Consider the following 20,305-nt stretch of genomic DNA (forward strand, 5'->3'; position numbering starts at 1 on the left):
ATATCTTAAATAGGAAATATCCAATTTACTTATTGCTTGGCCAGCAATGACAGCTAATTCTTTTGGAGAGAGGGCGGGCCGGGGGAATGGCAAGAACAGACAGTACAACTGGATGCAAAGATTTACCTTTTCTAAAGCCATTCCGTCCTCATGCAGTCTGTCTGAAATGGGATCTTCCAGAACTAACTCGTTCAGGTTAAAGAGAGACTTTCCACATCCAGCTCAATATACTAGTCCTGCATATCAATACTGAACTGTTCATGCCACACTCATCCAATACTTTTAAAAGTCTTAAAGTTTTACTACCCAAATCTAAACTCATGCTTCCATAGTCCCTACAGTACTAAACATTTCACCCTCTCTAAAATAGAATTACCTTGGGGGGACTTTTAGATTTTTTTTTCCTTAAGATTTTTCTTATTGGGACACCTGGGTGGCTCAGTTGGTTAAGCGTCTGCCTTCGGCTCAGGTCATGATCCCTGGGTCCCGGGATCAAGTCTCACATCAGGATCCCTGCTCAGCAGGGAGCCTGTTTCTCCCTCTGCCTACTGCTCCCCCTGCTTGTGCTCTCTATGACAAATAAATAAAATCTTAAAAAAAAAAAAAAAAGATTTTACTTATTTACTTTATTTACTTGATGGGGAGAGAGAGACAGAGAAAGCGTGTGTGCAAATGCAAGCAAGGAGCAAAGGCAGTGGGAGAGACAGATTCCTTGCCTGGACAATGAGGACAATGTGGGGCTCGATCCCAAGACCCTAGGATCATGACCTGAGCTTAACCAACTAAGCCACCCAGGCACCTTGAGGAGGACTTTTTTTGGTAAGATTTTATTTATTTATTTATTTATTTGAGAGAGAGAGAGAGAGAGAGAGAGAGAAAAGGAGGCTCCTGCTGAGGAGAGAGCCCGACATGGGCTCAATCCCAAGATCCCAGGATCATCACCTGAGCCGAAGGCAGACACTTAACCAACTGAGCCATGCAGGCACCTCAGAGAGGGACTTTTGAACATGTCTTTAAATCATCATTTTTGTGGAAGATATTTCTCGTAATTTCCACTGTGAATGCTATTTCATTATTAAGCAAAGATTCCTGTATGCTCTTTCATTTAAATCTTTGAGCTCTAGATTTCTTTCTCAAAGTCATCAGACTGTACGTTGAGTAAGAAGAGTCAGCATTCCCCCATTAGTAGATCCTTCCATAAACCTTGAAGTTTTATAGTCACTTATATCACCTTCAAGGTAGATACAATACCTGCAAGAAGCAAAAATCTTGGACTAACATTTTGCCCTATAAGAATTTTATTTAAAAAATTTTAAAAAAGGGATCTTTTATGATTTCTGATCCAAACATTCAGAGAGCTGACCTGAGGGTCTGAGTTCACTCTGGGGTAGACACGGGTGTGGATCAGAATGGACACAAAACCTTTCTCTGAGGCCCTGAACCAGTGTGGCTTCTTCCAAGGTTTTCCACCAGAGAGATGAGGTCAGGCAATATTCTGGACAGCTGGGGAATGACATTCCCTTGGTCATTTTTCCCAGAGGTACACCTCATGGTGAGGATTTCCTTAGAGCGTCATCACTGGGGAAATTCCCTGAGGGCAAGGTGTGGATTTAGTCATCCCTGGATTTCCTCAGCACCTGGTTAGAGAGCTGTAGACACAACAGAAGCTTGGCATGTGGTCAGCAAACAAGAGTGAGGACTGGTTTTTTTGAGAATGGCTAAAAGGCTAAAAATGAAAGAATACCTTTGGCTTGCCTCTTCATCTCAGTCAGTCATATCCCACTTTATTTAGTTTCTTTCTCAAGTCCCACTTCAAACCATTCTGATCACACTCTGAACCTGGGGCTTCCTCTCTGAAATACCAACAGGATTCTGTACACAGTTTTATTTTCAGCCTGTGATGTCACAATAACCTACTGTCCTACTATTGCTATTTAAGTGTCCCTCAGTTCTGTGAGCTCTCTCTGAGGGCAAGGATAGGGTCTAGAATTGTTTTATGAACACACAGTGTTTGTAGTACTATACCCAAAAGACATTTTTTACGAATCCGTCATTGCTTTTGAAAAGCAAAAATAAATCTAGTTATATAAGTCAATTTCTTTTTTTTAAAGATTTATTTGAGAGCAAGAGAGAGAAAGAGAGAGAGAGAAAACACAAGCAAGGGGAGGGGCAGAGGGAGCAGACTTCCTGCTGAGCAGGGAGCCTAACTCGGGGCTCGATCCCAGCACCCTGGGATCATGACCTGAGCAGAAGGCAGATGCTTAACCGACTGAACCACCCAAGCGCCCCTAGTTATGTAAGTCAAAAATGCATTGAATACACCTAAACACTGAAGCTTGGTCTCGCCCATTTAAACCTGCTCAGAACACTTACGTTGGCTTACAGTTGGGAAAATCCTCAATCACAAAGCCTCTTATGTAATCAAGTACTGACGATCTCCTGTGATGTATTGAGTACTGGTCTGAAAGTGAAGACCAGAAAGGCTGCATGGGTACAGAATGGTTGTTGAGCACAACCGTTGCGGATGCTCCTGATCCTATGGTGGCCTTGGGGCTGCGGCTCAAGGCCAATGCCTGGCCACATGAGTCAGGGTCAGACCACACGACCGCTAGTCCAGGAACAGCTCGAAATGCAAAATCAGAATCCAGTTCCTACCAAATGTGCATTGTTTTCACGCCATCATAAATCAGGACTGTCTGGAACCTGACTGAGGGAGATGCTCCGAGAAGGCACACCTCAGTGACTACAGCTGCTTCTTGGACTCTAACGTTAATTATACATTGTCCGTTTTCAAGGAGTTAAGGCAACTTGAAGACGGAGCTAAATAATTTGAAATTTCAAGAGGCCACATTGGAGAAGAAGATGTGTGAGCAGAGAAGAGGAGGTTGCTGGCTTTTTAAGAATTCCGGGATGGGGGAGAAAGAATGCAGATGCTAACTGAGCATTGCTCAGTTACATGTAATGTAATTTTTTTCTCTGCACCCCCCCCCCCCTGCAAAAATCCTGAGTACAAGCTACATCACTAATGCTTTGTAACACTGTGTCTGCTTTGGGGGAACCAAAAGAATGGTGAAGGGCAGCTTGGGAGGTGGGTAAGTACATGCTGAAGACAGACAGTGTCCACAGAAGGACACGAGTCCAAGGTAAAAGTATGAAGAAAAGTGGCTTAAGAAAAGTGGCTAACTAAGAGACCAAGAGGGAAGAACTAATTTAAAGCAGCAGGTAAAATTCCCCCTCAAGGGTTAGGAATTGTATAAATTTGTAACTGACTCTCAAAGCACAAAGCAACACAAGTTTTCAAAATGTATTTGCATTCGGTACTCTTAAATACATTAATTAAGAATGATTAGAATTCACTCGTTTGGCTTTTAGAACCTGAAGGGTCTAGAGCCCCAAGGACTGATGTGTTGATGCAACTTTATCTCTGCTTTCCTGCACTCACCGGTAGGTGGTTTCTGGAAGGAGGTCTTTTATAATGTGGGTGGTGGTATTGGCCACGGTGATACTAGTGTCTCCAAGGTCAATATTGTAAGCAAGGATTTCAGATCCATTATTGCACGGCTCTTCCCAGTTCAGTACAAGGCACACAAAAGGTGAATCAGGGTAGGCATTGAGGGTCTCCTCTTCCAGGACACAGAGAGTGGAGACAGGGTCAGGGGCAGACGCTGGTGTCTGGCAGAGGACAAGCTCACTATATGGTCCTGCTCCAGCTTGATTGACAGCCTATAAAGACAAGGGCAAGCAAAGTCCACGTTATCCCAATGTAAATTCTAATGCCTTCATGTTAGGTGCTGCACACAATTTACTTCTAGAAACCTGGGTAGAGCTGAATCTCAGAAAATGTTCCCTTTTCACAACCCACTTTCCCCACAAATGCCAATGGCAACTTCTCTGTTAATAAAGCAGAAGATAATATCACCATCATCACCTTTTATGAAAAATAATTTAAATAACACTTTGTGTTTGCACAGCCCACTTCAGGTTATATGCTGCCCTGTGACAACTCCCCAGTAACCGTCTGGGGTAGACAGTAAATGGCCAGTATTCTTCCACAGTTTTCCATGTGAATGATAAATGGCTATGTGAAGTCAATTCTCAGGCCTTTCTGATTTTACCTGAGCGCAAGAGCTGAGACCTTCATTACTCACTGCTCTATCAAATACTTATTCAATGGTCTCCAGGGCCATACTCTCGTTTCTACTGACCTGCTGTTGCTTCTCAATCACCTTTGCTGAATGCTACTTATCACCTGGATCTCTCAACACTGAAGGCCACCAGGGCTCAGGCCATGGACACCTCTTCTTCTTCTTTTTAAAAATCTCTGCTCTAACTCCTCAAGGTATCACGTTGTCCCAGAGGTAAATGCCATTTATATCATATCCCAGGGATAAATGCCATATTATACCCTAATACTGTTTATATCCTACTCCCAAATTCACTTGTGTAGCTCAGACCACTGCTGTGAATGCCAGCCCAGTATATCCAGCTTCCTTTGGGCCATCTCCACTTGAACATCAAAGAGGCATCTCGAACTCAAGTGTCCGCACCGTCCTCTCATCTCCACCCCATCCCTCTTCACCAAAAATCTGCACTGTACCTGCTGTGGTCCCTCTCGTCCCTCAGGTTGTTCAAGTCATATCCCAGAGACATCACTGGACATCTTTCCTCCTCTCATCCCCCAATCCAGGCCCCGAGCACATCCTGCACCAAAGCCTGGTCCAACACATTCAGCTCTCTCTCCTCTGGCTCCTGTAATGACCTCCTACTTAGTATATGGGAGTCAGCCCTTGCCTGATACTCTATTCACAGCAAGCACAGTGATACTGCTCATATCCCTTCCACGGCCTCCCACCATATTCAGAATATACTTCAAAGTCTTCCCAAAGCCTGCAAGACCCTATCTGATCTGCTCACCAGCCTCACCTTAAAACCCACTGCCACTCTGACTTCATCACCCACTAGTCTCCCCCTCACTTGCTCTGCCCCAGGAATACTGGCTTCCTTGCTGTTTCACAGGATACCAAGTCTGCTCCTGCCTCAGGGCCTTTCAGCTTTGCTGCCCTTCTGTCCAGGAATCTTTTTCCCTAGACACTGGCAGACTTTCCCTCAAGGGCTGCCTTTTGGTGAGCCCTCTCTGAACACTGTATTTAAATTTGCCATCATCCTACCCGCCTTCCACCCACTGTGATCCTCTTCATTTCCTATTTCCCTCCTTTGCTTTATTTTTCATCACATCATCTATCACCACCACAGGATATATTTAATTACTCCCTGATGAGAAGGTAAGCTCCCTAAGGGCGAAGTTGTCCGTTTCCGCTCACTGCTATATCCCCAGCAACTAGAACAGTACCTAATACAGAGTATGTATCAATGAATGTCATTAAACGTGTATTTTTTTCCTTATAGAGAGGAAAACATTTAGCAGACTCCTTACAAAAGTGAATGTACTCTAAAATCCAGTTCTCATTTAATTCGTAAGAGTTTATGAGGACATATTACAAAACTAAATGAAAGTAGTTTGAGCTCTTCAAAACAAAAGCTGTAACACTTATTTCAATGTTTTATTTTTTAAAACTTTATTTATTTGACAGAGTGAGTAAGAGAGAGCTAGTGAGCGGGCATGAGTTGGGGGAGGGGCAAAGGGAGAGGGAGAAGCAGATTCCCTGCTGAGCAGGGAGCCCGATGCAAGGCTCGATCCTAGGACCTCAGGATCATGATCTGAGCTGAAGACAAAGGCTTAACTGACTGAGCCACCCAGGTGCCCCAATAACACTTACGTATTACTGTTAATTTCAAAGATGTTCACAGCATTAATTTCCTAACAAATCACTTTTGAAACTCTACTGTAATATTTGTCACATCGTCCTACTTCAGGACAATACTTCAACTCTCTTTTTGGTAAAATTTTAAACTCAAAAAGGATAGTGAAGCTCTTTCCTGTGGTGGCAGACAGTTCTTTATTTATATCCTGCCTTGTTCCAAAAACAGGAGTGTAGCACATATTTTGTAACCTTTTCCCAGTGACTCAGCATTGCTATTATAAAGATCAAATAATGTGCTGTGACCCTGACTCATTGACAAAGAGTTAATTATGTCCCAGGTGCTCCATTCAAGAAGGAAGGAAGGTGCATAACAAAAGAGTTTAATCAGAATGTTTATGATAAGGTAGACCAGAATTCAACAGAGAAGTCTCAGTTGATCTGAAAAATTAATTTATGTAGGGAATATTTTCTCCAAAGGGGTCAGAGACACTGGTATGTTGATGGACTTGTAATAAGCAATTTGTTTCATCACTTAGATCAGGTGGAAACCTAAATCGGGCATCTTTGGTTCTTCATCTATTTAAGTCCATGCATGTGTGAAGACAGACTTCTCCAAGGTCAAGAACCACATCTGACTAATCTTTGTACCTCTCCTCTTGATTATCTTGATCATCCTTTGATCTTGGAACAAAGTCATGCTCAAAAAAAAAAAAAGTTACTAAACAAATGGAAAGAAATGGACAAAGAACCCTATTTTCTTAGGACAATAAGGCTTTACAGAGTGGGTAAAAATAACTTATCCGAGTCAATGAAGTAAAAGTAAACTCATGACTGCTGTCACTTTTAGGGGTTAGGCTAGGAGCCAACTGTTCTTGATGTTACTCTCTTTGGATTCCCAAGTCAAAGCTTCCAGCTAACCAGCTTTGTTAATGGTCCCTGAGAAGTAGGAAGTGGATCCTGTAATCTAATGCAGAACAGTCCAAATCACCCTAATGTTTGGTCACCAGCATAGACATCTTCTGTCTTTTGCCAGTTTTAAGTGTCTCTCCCGCTGAAGTGACCATCTTGGGAGAATTCAAACAGAAGGAACCTTCCCCAAGGAGCCCTAACACCTCTGCCTTGGACTCGGTCATTGAGTCGGTGAATTCACAAGCAAGACATCAGCATGGGGAGAAATAAGAATGGTGTGGAATCGCTTTTTGATCTTATGCTGCAGGACCTCCTAGAGAAGCAGAAATTAATTATAAGACACCAAGACAATTACATTTATTTTTACTTAAAAGGACTCTTTTCCATATCATCCCTCTTGACAGCTTCAATCACAGGCCTTTGAGTAAGTTCCCCGGAATGTCTCATGGGACACCAGGGCCTAGGAGTGACATTAAGTAATGTCCACCTACCTGTAGTCTACAGCAATATTGTGCAGCAGGCAACAGATCCCTTATCTCAAAGCCGGTGTCTGTCCCATGATAAATGAGTTCTAAGGATTCTTCATCTTCTCCCCATTCCAACCTGTACTCCGAAATGTCGGCACCAGAGCTCTCAGGACTCTAGAAAGCAGAAACTCAAGTAGTTAATTTCACTGAGAAGAAAAGCCTATGATGTTTGTGTTCAACTAACTGAACTGGGAAAAAAGCAATGTGCCCCTGGATACTTCAAATACAAAAGAAAGACATGAAAGAGATACTCAATTTCCTCTCCGTTCTGACAAGTGATAAAATGTGGATGACCCTAAGTATCAGCAAACGCCAAGGGAGATTAATGTGTTATGTGTGAATTTTAGCTCTGTAGGCTCCTTGTAACTTGCATTTGGGGGCACATAAAACAGAAGAAATAGAAGTCGATGCAGAATGTGCGCCTGACTTACCTCCCAACTCACAAGGACGCATCCCTCAGGTGTAAAAGAAATACAAGGTGCTTTGCACTGTCCAGGGGGCCCGGCAGCAGTGGTAATCTCTGAGACATCGGAATAGGGTCCATACTGAAAGAGAATACACATAGGCCCATGTGCATGTTGTATGCACACGTGTTGTGTGTGTGTGTGTGCGCGCGCGTATGAAATCTAGGTTAACGGCATTCACAGTACAACTGATTAAAGAATTATTACCTAACGGTTTTCACTCTCAGTTGGATGTGTATAAGGTTTTTTCCTAAATTCAATCCCTGAGTGGTGAATGTCTATTATGTATGTATAGTCTTTTTATTCAATGATCACAAGGTTGGTTTACCATTTTTCCTTTACTGACATCAGAAACAAAAACATGCTGATTTTGACACAAGACGACGTTCTGTTTTAGCACTCCTCATAGGGTATCAAAGGAAACGAGGTCAGATGTACACCACAGTTTAATTTTCAACACACAAAAACCTACTTGAAACTGGTTATCAAATTCTGACTCTTTCTTCTTGTTACTGGTGTTTTCCATTTTAAAATGAAAGCTCCTGTTAACGTTCTCAGCATCACCCCACCATTTCAACTATTTGAAGGTTTATACTACACTCCTCTGTTCTTTAAAAGGCCTTCAGTGATCACACTACTTAGAGCCAACCGCCATTATTTCGAGAGAGCCAGAGTCACCCAATTTAATAGTGGAATTTGTGATACCAGAAATAGCTGGGGCAAAGAACAAAATAAAATAATTTCTAGGCTAATGAGGTGTATGACAATGCTTTTCCAAAATCGTAAAAAAAAGATTTAACCCCCCCCCCCCCAAAAACCCAACAACCAAAAAACCAGTCAAATTTTCCAAGATAATCTGCAAATACTCTGGGGGGCTGGTGGATGGGAGAGAGGCTTTCTGGAGCAGACCTCAGAAGCAGGCTATAGTCACGTATGTGGTTAGCTTTCAATAGAACAGGATTAAACTGAGGCTGAGGACAATTTTTTTTAGATGATAAATTAGTGAAAGGAGACAGAAAGTAAAACTCAGAGCCCCAGAGCTACACATTTATCTTTGTTATGACGGAGATGCCCTGAACAGCGGATGGGAAAATGAGCAAAAACAACAATATGATTATTTCCGCAGCATCTGTGGTCATCACCTTTCATGCTCTTTTTAATCATATTATAATATTCAGGTGCATCTTCTCATCAAAACACTTTTATTGGTTAGTATTACGCTGGTCTTTTTTTTTTTTTTTTTTTTTTTTTAAATTTCAATAGTTGTGCTGTGTCTAAAATTCCTTCCCAACTGGGAATTTAGAAGGAATCCAGCTCCTGGTAAAGGCTTGTAGTCCTACTTTAGAACAAATGTTTTCACTGTGAGCATGGCTAGCGGAAAATGGCCTAGAGACCAACACGTTCCCCTCTGTCAGACTCGAGCAGGACAACCTACAATGAGAAAAAGTCACTGCCAACTTCATGCCGCTGTTGGCAGTGCTTCCTTATTTTTAAAAATTCCATCAATTAATTCCATCTATTTATCTGTATGGACTTGACCATGTGACTTGTGAGTACACCTGGGGGGGTTCTGTAGCAGCAGTCTGAGCCACAAAGCCTGACACTATCTGGTTACCTTGTTCTTATCGTCAATCTCCCCTCAACCCACATCATTCTGCAATTAAAATATAGGTGTAATACAGAGACTGACTCAGTCTCTGACAGGCTACCTTGACACCTCCCAGAGGAGCAGAAGGCAGGGCCGAGAAGAGTTTTCCAGTCTACCCTTGAAACAAAGCAAAAATGAGAAGCTGGCCTCCCTACCTTCTATCCCACTCCAGTTCTGAGAACTAACCTAAGATACTGCTGGGTCATTTAGACAATATGGTAAAGGAGTGATTATGTAATCCTAATTTCTCAAAACTGATTAATACAGTCAATAAGCAAGTAGGAAATTATTAAAAAAAAAACACCAAAAACATCTAAAGGGTGATGTTCTTATTAACCTTGAACTCTTCCTTAATAGAATGATATGAGGGGCACCTGGGTGGCTTGGGTGGTTAAGCATCTGCCTTGGACTCAGGTCATGGTCCCGGGGTCCTGGGATGAAGCCCTGCATTGAGCTTCCTGCTCAGCAGGAGTCTGCCTCTCCCTCTGCCCCCATCTCCCCCTTCCTTGCATGGTCTTTCTTTCTCTCTCAAATAAATAAATAAAATCTTAGAAAAAAAAAATAGAATGATACAAGGACAAAACAAAATTTTCAGTACTGGGTCAATAGGCAATCACAACAATCAATGTACTTCAGACCTTAATGGTCATCAAGGTTGGCTACATGCCGCTGAGGAATTTCAGGAGGGTGGATACGGAAGTTAGAACCTTATAACTGGATTGTGGCATACAGGTGTGTACTCACCCCTCCGTCATTCAGAGCCCTGACCCGGAAACGATACACAGTGCCGGGGAGCAGGTTGCTGACAGTGCACTCGAGCTCTGGCCCATGGTACACCTCCGAAGCTACATCCTCAGGCTCTGTCATCTCCACGCTGTACTCTGAGACCTCACAGCCACTTTCGGAGGCAGGAACGTCTGGGAATGGAGAATGAATTTCATCTTAGAATATTCTTGTGCTTCCAGCTGACCACATCATACCTGGTTTCCCACCAGGTTTGCAAAACATTATGTGGGGTAGCTGGTCCTCAGTATCCCGCTCACAGAAGAGCACTCCCCACCGCCCACCCCAAAAGAAAAGAGATACGGAGGAGTTTCTGAATGATACTATCTGTAGTTTCCAAAGCAAGAACGTTTGAGTACATTTACTTACATTAAAAAAATAGTTTGAAAACAACAGAACCATCAGGCAAATGTCTTTATAATCTAAGGAAAGGAAGCTACAGAAGAAGAAAATCTTCTATTTAATTTAAAACCAAAGGTCTCATTAAATCAAGGTCAATGACCCCAAGTTGGCGCAGTATTTTTTAATGTGGTAGACATAGGTGGTGGGGAAAAACAGTCAGAGTTTGCAGGTTTGTATCTGCAATTTTACATGCTGTCAACTGCTGCTACCACAGGAAATGCTCATACAACTTGAATCAATACTGCAGAACACCAGGACCCACTGGACAAAAGGATGAGACGTCACTATATGAAGCACCTCTCGCTTTTATCTCTAAATTGATCACAATCAATTCGTGCTTGTGAATGAAGTTGCAAAATGAAGTTGAAAAATTCCTGAACAAGACTGGCTGCTCTGCAAGATCTAGGAAAGTGCCCCCTGAAGGTCAGAGATGCCCACCCAGCATGGGGGGCACTGTTGGGCACAGGAGGAGAAGTGACAGTGCAGAGAACACAAACCCAGGCCAATACAAGTTCAACAGAAAATGGACATTCTGAGCCAAAACCATGATGGTTTTCAGAAGACTGATGACTTAGTAACAAAGCATTAAATCTTAGCTTCAATCTCCAGTTGTCCCAGTTGTTAATGTCAATGTCAAGTTGTATTCACTCACCCCACTCTAAGTGGACTTCTTTGTGCTTTGGTCGACCCAAGACCCTCGGTGGTCGACACTGACCTGGTGCAATGCTTAGTGTGCGAGCAGGGAGACTTTCAGAACACTGCAGGAGAAAAAGCGGAGAGAACCATCTATCAGCTCCTGTGAATTCACAAGACTGCTACATACCAGGCAAATTCTACCCTCCAACCAAACATGCTGCCAACAGGGGGTTACATACTGAATGTGTAACACATAATTTTTTTTTTCTCAAAAATATCTTTATTCCAGGGCAGCTGGGTGGCTCAGTGGGTTAAGCCATTGCCTTCGGCTCAGGTCATGATCTCAGGGTCCTGGGATCGAGTCCCGCATCGGGCTCTCTGCTCAGCGGGGAGCCTGCTTCCCTCTCTCTCTCTCTCTCTGCCTGCCTCTCTGCCTACTGGTGATCTCTCTCTGTCAAATAAAAAAATAAAATCTTTATTCCAATTGAGGAAATAAATTAATACATAAGACTTGAAAAAGTTAGGAAATAATTCAAAACATTATTAAAGTATGTTGAGGACAAGAATTCCCATCCTTCTCCCGCCCCTCCATTTAAGAAGAGCTACAGATGTGCAAAACTGGATTTGGAGTTTTGTAAGGGGGATGGGTAAAGCAAATAGAAAAGTTAAAAGAAAACAAAACTCAGACAAGGCAGTGGATCACCATAACGAAGAGAAGGGAAAGGGGGAGGACAGGAGGTGGAGGAAACCAAATTCTTGGATGTGAGTGTTCAGCATGAGTGGCTGGCTGTGAAACAAAGGTTGCAGGAGCCACAGAGTGGCGAGTATCAACATGGGTGGGCTGGCTGTGTTCTCCTACACTTCATCCCATTTTTTTCCTGTGCTATGGTTCGACTTTGGCTGTTTCCTACTCTTTGATTTTGCTAAAGCCTGAGCTCAGATTTCTGATGCCATGTCCTACTTGTGTAGACATAATTTTCATGCAACCACACCCCCTCTCATGTGTATGCGAAGTGTGACCATATACTGACTGCATACGGCACTGGTAAAAATGATTATTTCTGAAGTCAGATTCACAGATAGGGGTTGTCTATTCTAAGCACACAATTACTTTCCCTTAAATTACCCAAATTAGAGAGAGCCTTCATGAGGAGAGAAAACACAAAACAACAGCTAGATGAAATTTTTAAATGTGCCATAAATGGCAAACCATCCACATAGAGCAGGAAAGCAAATAAATTCACTATTAATCAACTGAGTCTGACATTAGCCAGCAGGTTCTGTTAATGCTAAAATAAGTAGGCCTTCTTCTTGTAGGATCTGTTTGGGTAAGGCTGGTGATGTGAAAGTTGACAGTCTGATCCCGAGTCTGGAGAAAACAAGGTGGGGGAGGAACACACAGAACTCCTCAACAGAACTTCTTCCTGAGAAGTGTTACAGAGGAGACAGACTCCATATTTTCAGGCAGCACTGTCCCTCACACACCGGCTGACAGTCTGGCTTTGGTGTGGGTAACCCCGAGAAGCATTCCAGAGAGCTCTGGCACTGGAGAACGGTCTCACTGGACCCCCTTTCCACACAGTCTCTCTATATGGATAGTCGAGACATCCCAATACGCTATCCTTACAGGGGACGGGGAGGCAGGGAGAAAATAAACTCAAGACAACCTGGAGGTATGCTGACCACTGACTGCAAAGCTAGGTGCCTTAATGGCAAGTGTTCTTGTGAAAAATAAACCCAGCAGAGGGTCCTAAGCCACCATCTCTCAGTCTCTCTCTCAGGACCACTTTCAAACCATAGTGTTAAAGATTCTTACAAGGAAAATGGCTTTTGACGATCTTGCCTTTCATGCACTTTCTGAATGTAAGTTAAAGCCATTTAGACAACAACCATCTGATTTCTAGGGCATGCCCTGTGTATTTATGAGGTTATTTTGAGTGTACGAGAACACGTTGTGGCTGACACCAAGGCTCCTGACATGTTAACTGGCTGGTCTAAGGTCAAATTAAGAGCAGACAATAAAGAATATGCTGCTGCCTACAGCTGTGTAAGTTGTGCACTGCACAACTGCAAAGGTGTCATTCAGCTCTGCCATCACAAATTTACAGTTTTTGTAATAATTTTCCAGCAGATGGCAGTAAAGCACCTTGAGGAAAGTGTATCTCATCCTCACAAAATTGCCAGATGTGGTAACAGCAGAGCTGAACAAGAAGTCGTTATCTTTTTGACTCTAAATTCTATGTTCTTGGTATCACTGCAATAACGAGGATCCTCTGACTGAGCTAATATGAATGTCAGGCAACATTCAATTTTTAGCTGTCACACGTGATCATGCCAGAGTCTTCTAAGAAATAACTAAGTGACCAATGTACCTGACAACACCACGATTCAGCTGACTATCATCAGGGCCTAGCTTTTTTGTCCTCTAAAGCACAATTTAAAAAACTCAAGTTTTCAAACACATTTTAAATAATTTTATTTGGACGTTACGGACTGGTTGCCTGAACTTGCCCCAAGAAGTTTACTTTTACACCAAAACAAAACCCACCTGACTGTGTCCACCGGTGCTGATGCAGCATGCTCGAAGTTTGTACAAAGTGCCTGGTTTCAAGTGGGTGAAAGTGTATTCTGTTGCTGATCCGCTGTACGCCACCTCCCACTGACTCGCTGTAAGACAAGACTCAGGTGTGAGTTTATGCCTTCCGGAAAATGTCATCGGATCAACCATTACAGCTGAGGAACATTTCCAAGTGGTTGCCATGAGAAACCAGCACCTCCTATTCTTTCTTTACTTTTTTTTTTTTTTTTTTTTTAAATAGCCAAGGGTCCTCTTACCATTTCCTTCACAAAGTTAAACATTTAAAATTCACACAGAGTCATTTTTAATACTTAGTACTGCAGGCTAGACTATTCAATCCAGCATTATTACATTCGCTGACTATGAGGTTTGGATGCTAGAAACCACATAGAATCTGTAGTGGGCATGGGGAGGGGGTGGGCAACAAGCAGTAACAGAGGGCAAGATCCAGGGTACAGTGAGCCCGTCATCAGGGAAGGAGGCTCAGCGGGTATGGGGAAGGCTGCTGGGCAGCCTGGGATATGCTACAGAGTCTCTCATGCTGTCATCTACAGGGAGGTCACAGTAAGTGAAATCCTCCTGTTAGAGACGGAGTCCTTTGGGGCAAAGCCTGCTCTCTTCATGGAACTCATTTAAAAGACAGAAATGGCTGGGAGGCTGACAAATGAAGATGAAGCACTCGGTGTGACTGAGTCCTATGACCACTTCTGGCGGTTAAAGCAAGCAAGCAGGGTCCCAGGAGAGATCTGGTGCCTGCGGAAGCTAATACCACCAGGGAGAAAGGGTCGGGGGCTGCTTTGCCTCCCAAACCCTCCCCAAGCTCCTTAGTAGGATGGATTTACCATGAAGGCACAGGAACCAGGGCCAAGGACGGGGGGCATTATAAAGCATTATTCTGACACTACTGGTTAAAAACCTGTGTAGGGGCAAATGAGAACAGGGACAACAGAAAAGAGCCCACTTTATGTGCTGGCAAAACTTTAAGGACAGAATGGTGTCTACTTTTGATTGGATAACAATGGTCAAGAGAGGCACGAAAGCTCAAAATATACTTAGATTTTTCACAAGGAGTCACTGGATACACCTGACTTCTCTCCTAGGGAGGTTTTCTAATGTAAAAATCTCATATAAATTTTTAGCCCAGAATATGATTTTATGTCTATTAAAACAGCTGTGCCCATCTCAAAGCATTCTCATGTTTTTAGCTTAAAAGAGAAGCAGACTGACATGAAAACCAAAGTACTCCAGGTGGCTACTGAGGTACAGAACAGAAGACAGGCACACACCTGTGCCGCCTGTTTGTAAAAGTCAGTGCTACTGCTCTTTCTTTTTGCCGTATGCCATAAATCACTTTTTTTTTTTTTTTTAATGAGTGGTTAAAGGGATTATCAGAGTGGTGAGATATGTCATTTTTAGAGTTCTGATAACTATGCTTTTTTCTATTAAAGCCTAATGAATTTTTTTTTTTTTTAAAGATTTTATTTATTCATTTGACAGACAGAGATCACAAGTAGGCAGAGAGGCAGGCAGAGAGAGAGGAGGAAGCAGGCTCCCTGCTGAGCAGAGAGCCCGATGCGGGACTTGATCCCAGGACCCTGAGATCATGACCTGAGCCGAAGGCAGCGGCTTAACCCACTGAGCCACCCAGGCGCCCTAAAGCCTAATGAATTTTATTAAAAAAAAAAAAAATCGAAGAATTTTTTAAAAGGCATTATTGAAGGAATTCGATCTTTAACATGGTACTGCTTTAATCCACACAGTATGACAGGTGATGAATAATCTGACTCAGATGTCCCACAGACAAAGACATTTGCTAAACTTGATATAAAAGTGTGACACTATCACGAGCTCACGGGAATACTATCTTTTGTTTGCTCTCACTGTACGTGGGGATTTGTAGATTATTGAACTTGTCTGCTGTCTCCACCCCATCCTTCCTGGTGACTGCTTCTGACACTCTTCTGCTTATAAGAATTTCCAGAGAAAGTGTGCTAAGAGAGGGGACAAAAATGTAATTATTCTATTAATTAGGACCACTGGTTTAAAGAAATGGCATGGAAAATTTAAAAACATGATAAAAATGTACCTTTTAAGCACACTCTCATCCCTGATGCTGTGTATAAAAGAGAAAACTCTAAGTAAGTGATTCAGCTTTATTTCTCATAAATATCAGTAGAATGAATGGCTGCTCACTATGCCTACTGCAACTACAAAGATGTCTATCATATCGGATAATAGGGGCTGCTACTGGATTTGAGTAAAACGATTTCCCAACACTTCACCTTCAGAATTTCCATCAGTAATCTCCAGCAAGTACTTGAGTATTTCTGAACCACCGTTGTCCTTTGGAGGATCTGGAAAGTAAGCAACGGCCTTATTAGTTACGAAGGCATTGACTTTTATCAGCAAATAACATTAGAACACAGACAGTCATGTAACATCATACTGCCTTAATTCTGGATTTAAGCAAAAAGTAAAACCATTACTGTATTGTTCTTGAAAAACAAAAGCAGCGAAAACATCAAGAAACCCAGAATGTGCTCAGATTATTCAAAGTTCTAGAGCTAGAAATATCAGAGTCAATTTAGTGAAACATGAGCAAAATTCAAAATATGAATTGATTTTTCTAAGAGTTAAGTCAACTCTACTTGAAAATTTTTTAATATTTAATAATTTCTATGTGAAGTGAAATATATATTTCCTTTTGAGATGGAGAAGAAAGGAAAGAGAAGTGCACAAATTCACTGACAAGACAAACAGAACATGAGAATGTAATGATCTGTTCCATCACAGTTTGCTATTAAGCATACTGCCGGTCCCAAGTGAACCTGATATGCAGCCAAAGTTGTGGATCCATGAGAACGTGCACCAAAGAGGTGGTTTGAGGAAGGGGTGCTGGCGTATTACCAGAGCCCTATGGATGTCGGGTATTTACTCCACTAACTCTGGGCCTGCAAGAGTTTTCTTTTCTGAGCAGAAAAATACCTTGCATTATAATTTTGCAAGACTATGCAGAATTTACTCTACTCTCAGTCTGTACTTCTGTATTTGGGTATTGATTTAGGAACTTTTCTTCCCTTATTTCACTTGGCATTTCCACTACTGTATACAAATTTCATGAAGAAGATACTTAAAACAATAGTAGTGAAGTTAATTTTTTTTTAAGATTTTGTTTATTTATTTGACAGAGAGAGATTACGAGTAGGTGGAGAGGCAGGCAGAGAGAGGGAGGAGGAAGCAGGCTTCCCGCTGAGCGGAAGAGTCCAATGTGAGGCTTGATCCCAGGACCCTGGAATCATGACCTGAGCCGAAGGCAGAGGCTTTAACCTACTGAGCCACCCAGGTGCCCCAATGATGTTAAATATTTTAGCATATGGCTAATGAAAGTAAATATTTAGTATTTATGGAATTTTCTAGACTTCTCTGAGAAAAAAGCTTTACAATCTGGCAAAAACCACACCTAAATTTTTACAGTTTCTTTATCATATCTATCTTTCAAGGAAACAGGTATCCTAATAATTCTGCCTCAAAATTTTTAGGTGACCTGATACAGTTTTATGTCTCGATGGTTGATCCTCCAATAACAGTTGAATAATATTTTATTAAAAAAAATTTTAAGTAATCTCTGCACCTAACCTGGGGCTCGAACTCACAACTCCGAAATCAAGAGTTGTATGCTCTTTCCACTGAGCCAGTTGGGTGCCCCAAGAGTTTAATATTTCAAATTCCCTTTACATTACTTGGCTGCCAGGTAAACTCTTATTTTAAATTTCTCCTTTTATTTTTTGCCTTTCGGGTAGCTATTATGACACATTAGTGATAATTACATATGTCATAGTAGTTTTACATATAATTGCAAGTGTTTCTTCTAATGGCATTCAATTCTTTTTTTAAGTTTTATTTATTGAGAGAGAGCAAGCCAGCGCATGCACAAGTGCGTGTTGGGGAGGGGCAGAGGGAGAGGGAGAAAGAAACTCAGCCAACTCCACTCTGAGCCCGGGTCCCAATGTTGGGCTCAATCTCACAACCCTGAGATCACAACCTGAGCAGAAATCGAGACTGGGATGCTTAACCAGCTGTGCCACCCAGGCACTCCTCTAACAGCCTTCATGTCATTGAAATAATCCATGCTGCAGAGGTGAACCACAACATCCTTTTGCTTGATACCCTCCAAGCACCACAAAATAACCTCAAGTGAAAAATTCTTGAAGTTCAGAACTTCTGGTTACATACAAACAACTATAAAAACTAAAGATTTCCTAGTTCTTCTTCACTTGAACATTCTGTACATCAAAGTTTCTTATGATGACATACCTGAAGTCTGAACTTTACTTTCAATATTAATTTTATAAATCAATTTTTTATATTAACTATCACTACCATTTGGTAATGGCAAGCTGTTGAAGAATGAATATATTTTCAGAGATGACTACATTCAGATCAGTAATATATTAAAAGTATAGGAGGAAAAATAGAGGAAAAACCATAAAGGAAGTAAAATGCTCTTAAAACTGTCCATTTTACCAGTTGGTGGAATTCTCTGGATGTTTTTCATACATACATTTCAAATCTGTAAAACTCCCACAAATAACACCTTTTATTTCGTATTTTGCTTTGTCACTACTGAAGTTAATCAGTTTCTAAAAATCTGTCAAAAATAAGCAATAGGAACAGTAGCAAAACATACCCCACTTGACACTAAAGCCATGAGATGTAACTGGTCCTTTAATGAGGGGTCTTGTGGGAGGCCCAGGTCTGTCAGGACTTGTCGTACACACCAGAACTTCGCTTGGACAACTTTTCCCTTCCACATTAGAAGCAGTCAGCTATAATACAACCAAAAAGAAATATTAATGTGCTTTAGATATCAGGTTTTAAAGAAATGGGCATTTTTAACAAAAAATATTTATTTATTTGAGAGAGCATGTGTGAGAGAATGTACAGAGAGAGGGAGAGGGACCAGCCGACCCCCGCTGAGCAGGGAGCCTGATGTGGGGCTCCATCCCAGGACCCTGGAATCATGACCTAAGCCAAAGGCAGACACTTCACTGACTGAGCCACTCAGGAACCCTGAAATGGGCACTTTTTAACATGGCAAGATCAAGGCATCTGTAAATTCACACAGACAGGCACACACACACATACATTTCCTCTCTCACAATCTCAAACAATTGATTTATAAGTGTTTCCTTTACGAGGTACTGATTTCCTGTAGAGTTAGCTATGAACAATTAAAACAGTAAAGGTGGGTTTAGCGAAAGACTAAAATTTTTACCCTTTCAAGAAGACATAAAACAAAACCAGTATGTTACTTCTTGGCTCTTACTGTTTTGTGGAAGGAAAGTAGGAGGCGTGGAAAACAGGTAAAACTGCCTTTATTTACTTAAGAGGAGGGCAATGCCACCTTGTGGAGAAATGCTAGCAGTAGCCCTATGTTCTCAGAGCCGGCCCCAAATAACAAGCATTTTGGTAAAAATCAGAAACTGTCATTTCCCTCGAACCGTCCCACACTTCACTGGATAATCTGACAGCTACTTACTGAATGACTACTACGTGTCAAACACCATTTGGTCCCCAGAACTGGAAAAGGAAGGGAAGACTCAGAAGATGAACTTCTCCCTCCAAAAAGGACACAGCCCTAGCAGACCCTGCAGCACTTGGCCCTAGATTGGTAAACAGCCCTGTGACCGAGAACGCCGCCCACCACTCTGCTCGCTCTAACGGCTGCGGCTGGGAGCTCCACTTTTCCTTACAGTGCGGAGTCCTCTGGTGACATTAATAGTGCTGGCTGATGACCAAGGCAATGCCTAAGTAGGGACAGAGTGGGCACGGAAAAGAAACATAAAAACAGCTGGAGAAAAAAGAAATGGGCAGAAGAGCAGAGGCAGAGGGAGGGTGAACGGGAAATCGAATTAAACGGAGAAACACGTGAGGGCAAGGGGGGACGTGTGGGTGAGAGGTGCGCTGAGCGTTCAGCTCGGGTGCCCTCAGCCGCTGGCACCCGGCCACCCTGTGATGCAGTCTGTTCCAGCATGTGACAACAGGTTCCCCTCTCAAAACCCGGCTTTCAAATTTAAAGTACAGTGTGCCTTCTGTAAGTGTTACTTTAATAATGTGAAGCATGGTGAAACTTAAAAATCTTTTCACCTACAGAGTCCGTTTGAAATGGTAAATGGGTGCAACATGAAACAGCTGTTTTTTTAATTAGTTCAGGTACCAAAATGACTGACTCACCCTGAATTTATACTGTGTGCTTCTTTTGAGATTTTTCACAGTACAGGTTAAGTCCTCTCCAGTGTATTTCGGGTGGAAAAGGTTATCCTGCAAAGGCAAAGCCAGAAAGAAACATCAGTATCACTGGAAACTGGGCATTACTAAATACCTCTGTGTTTAGGATTTTTCTATTGCCTCTTTCCATCACCACCAGCAGCCAAACGTCGAGCAGCGACGGCAGAAAGAGAGTGTCAGAGTCCTTGGTGCTGTAGAGAGTGCTGTAGCTCTATCAGGTAAAAATCTGACTTTATCTCATTATAGTTTCTCCCGGGTCGGTCAAACTTTATTGTGAGGCTCGAACGTGCATGAGAACAGTGCTCTCC

The 20,305-nt window shown here is 42.3% G+C and overlaps 1 protein-coding gene across 2 annotated transcripts in view; it reads right to left on the reverse strand.

The window, feature by feature from the left end:
* The window catches only part of FNDC3B (fibronectin type III domain containing 3B), a 345,426-nt gene that overhangs the window by 43,196 nt on the left and 281,925 nt on the right, over positions 1 to 20,305 (reverse strand). For both annotated transcript variants that reach the window (XM_059163470.1, XM_059163471.1), the window contains exons 14-22: positions 19,944 to 20,030; positions 18,397 to 18,535; positions 15,992 to 16,063; positions 13,680 to 13,798; positions 11,148 to 11,253; positions 10,055 to 10,227; positions 7,630 to 7,743; positions 7,163 to 7,312; positions 3,443 to 3,723 (exon numbers count right to left, since the gene is read on the reverse strand). In XM_059163470.1, the coding sequence (XP_059019453.1) occupies positions 3,443 to 3,723; positions 7,163 to 7,312; positions 7,630 to 7,743; positions 10,055 to 10,227; positions 11,148 to 11,253; positions 13,680 to 13,798; positions 15,992 to 16,063; positions 18,397 to 18,535; positions 19,944 to 20,030 (1,241 nt within the window). The remainder of the gene's footprint in view (positions 1 to 3,442; positions 3,724 to 7,162; positions 7,313 to 7,629; positions 7,744 to 10,054; positions 10,228 to 11,147; positions 11,254 to 13,679; positions 13,799 to 15,991; positions 16,064 to 18,396; positions 18,536 to 19,943; positions 20,031 to 20,305) is intronic.

Source organism: Mustela lutreola, chromosome 2 (assembly GCF_030435805.1).
Source record: "Mustela lutreola isolate mMusLut2 chromosome 2, mMusLut2.pri, whole genome shotgun sequence".
In the NCBI taxonomy this organism is placed as follows: domain Eukaryota; kingdom Metazoa; phylum Chordata; class Mammalia; order Carnivora; family Mustelidae; genus Mustela; species Mustela lutreola.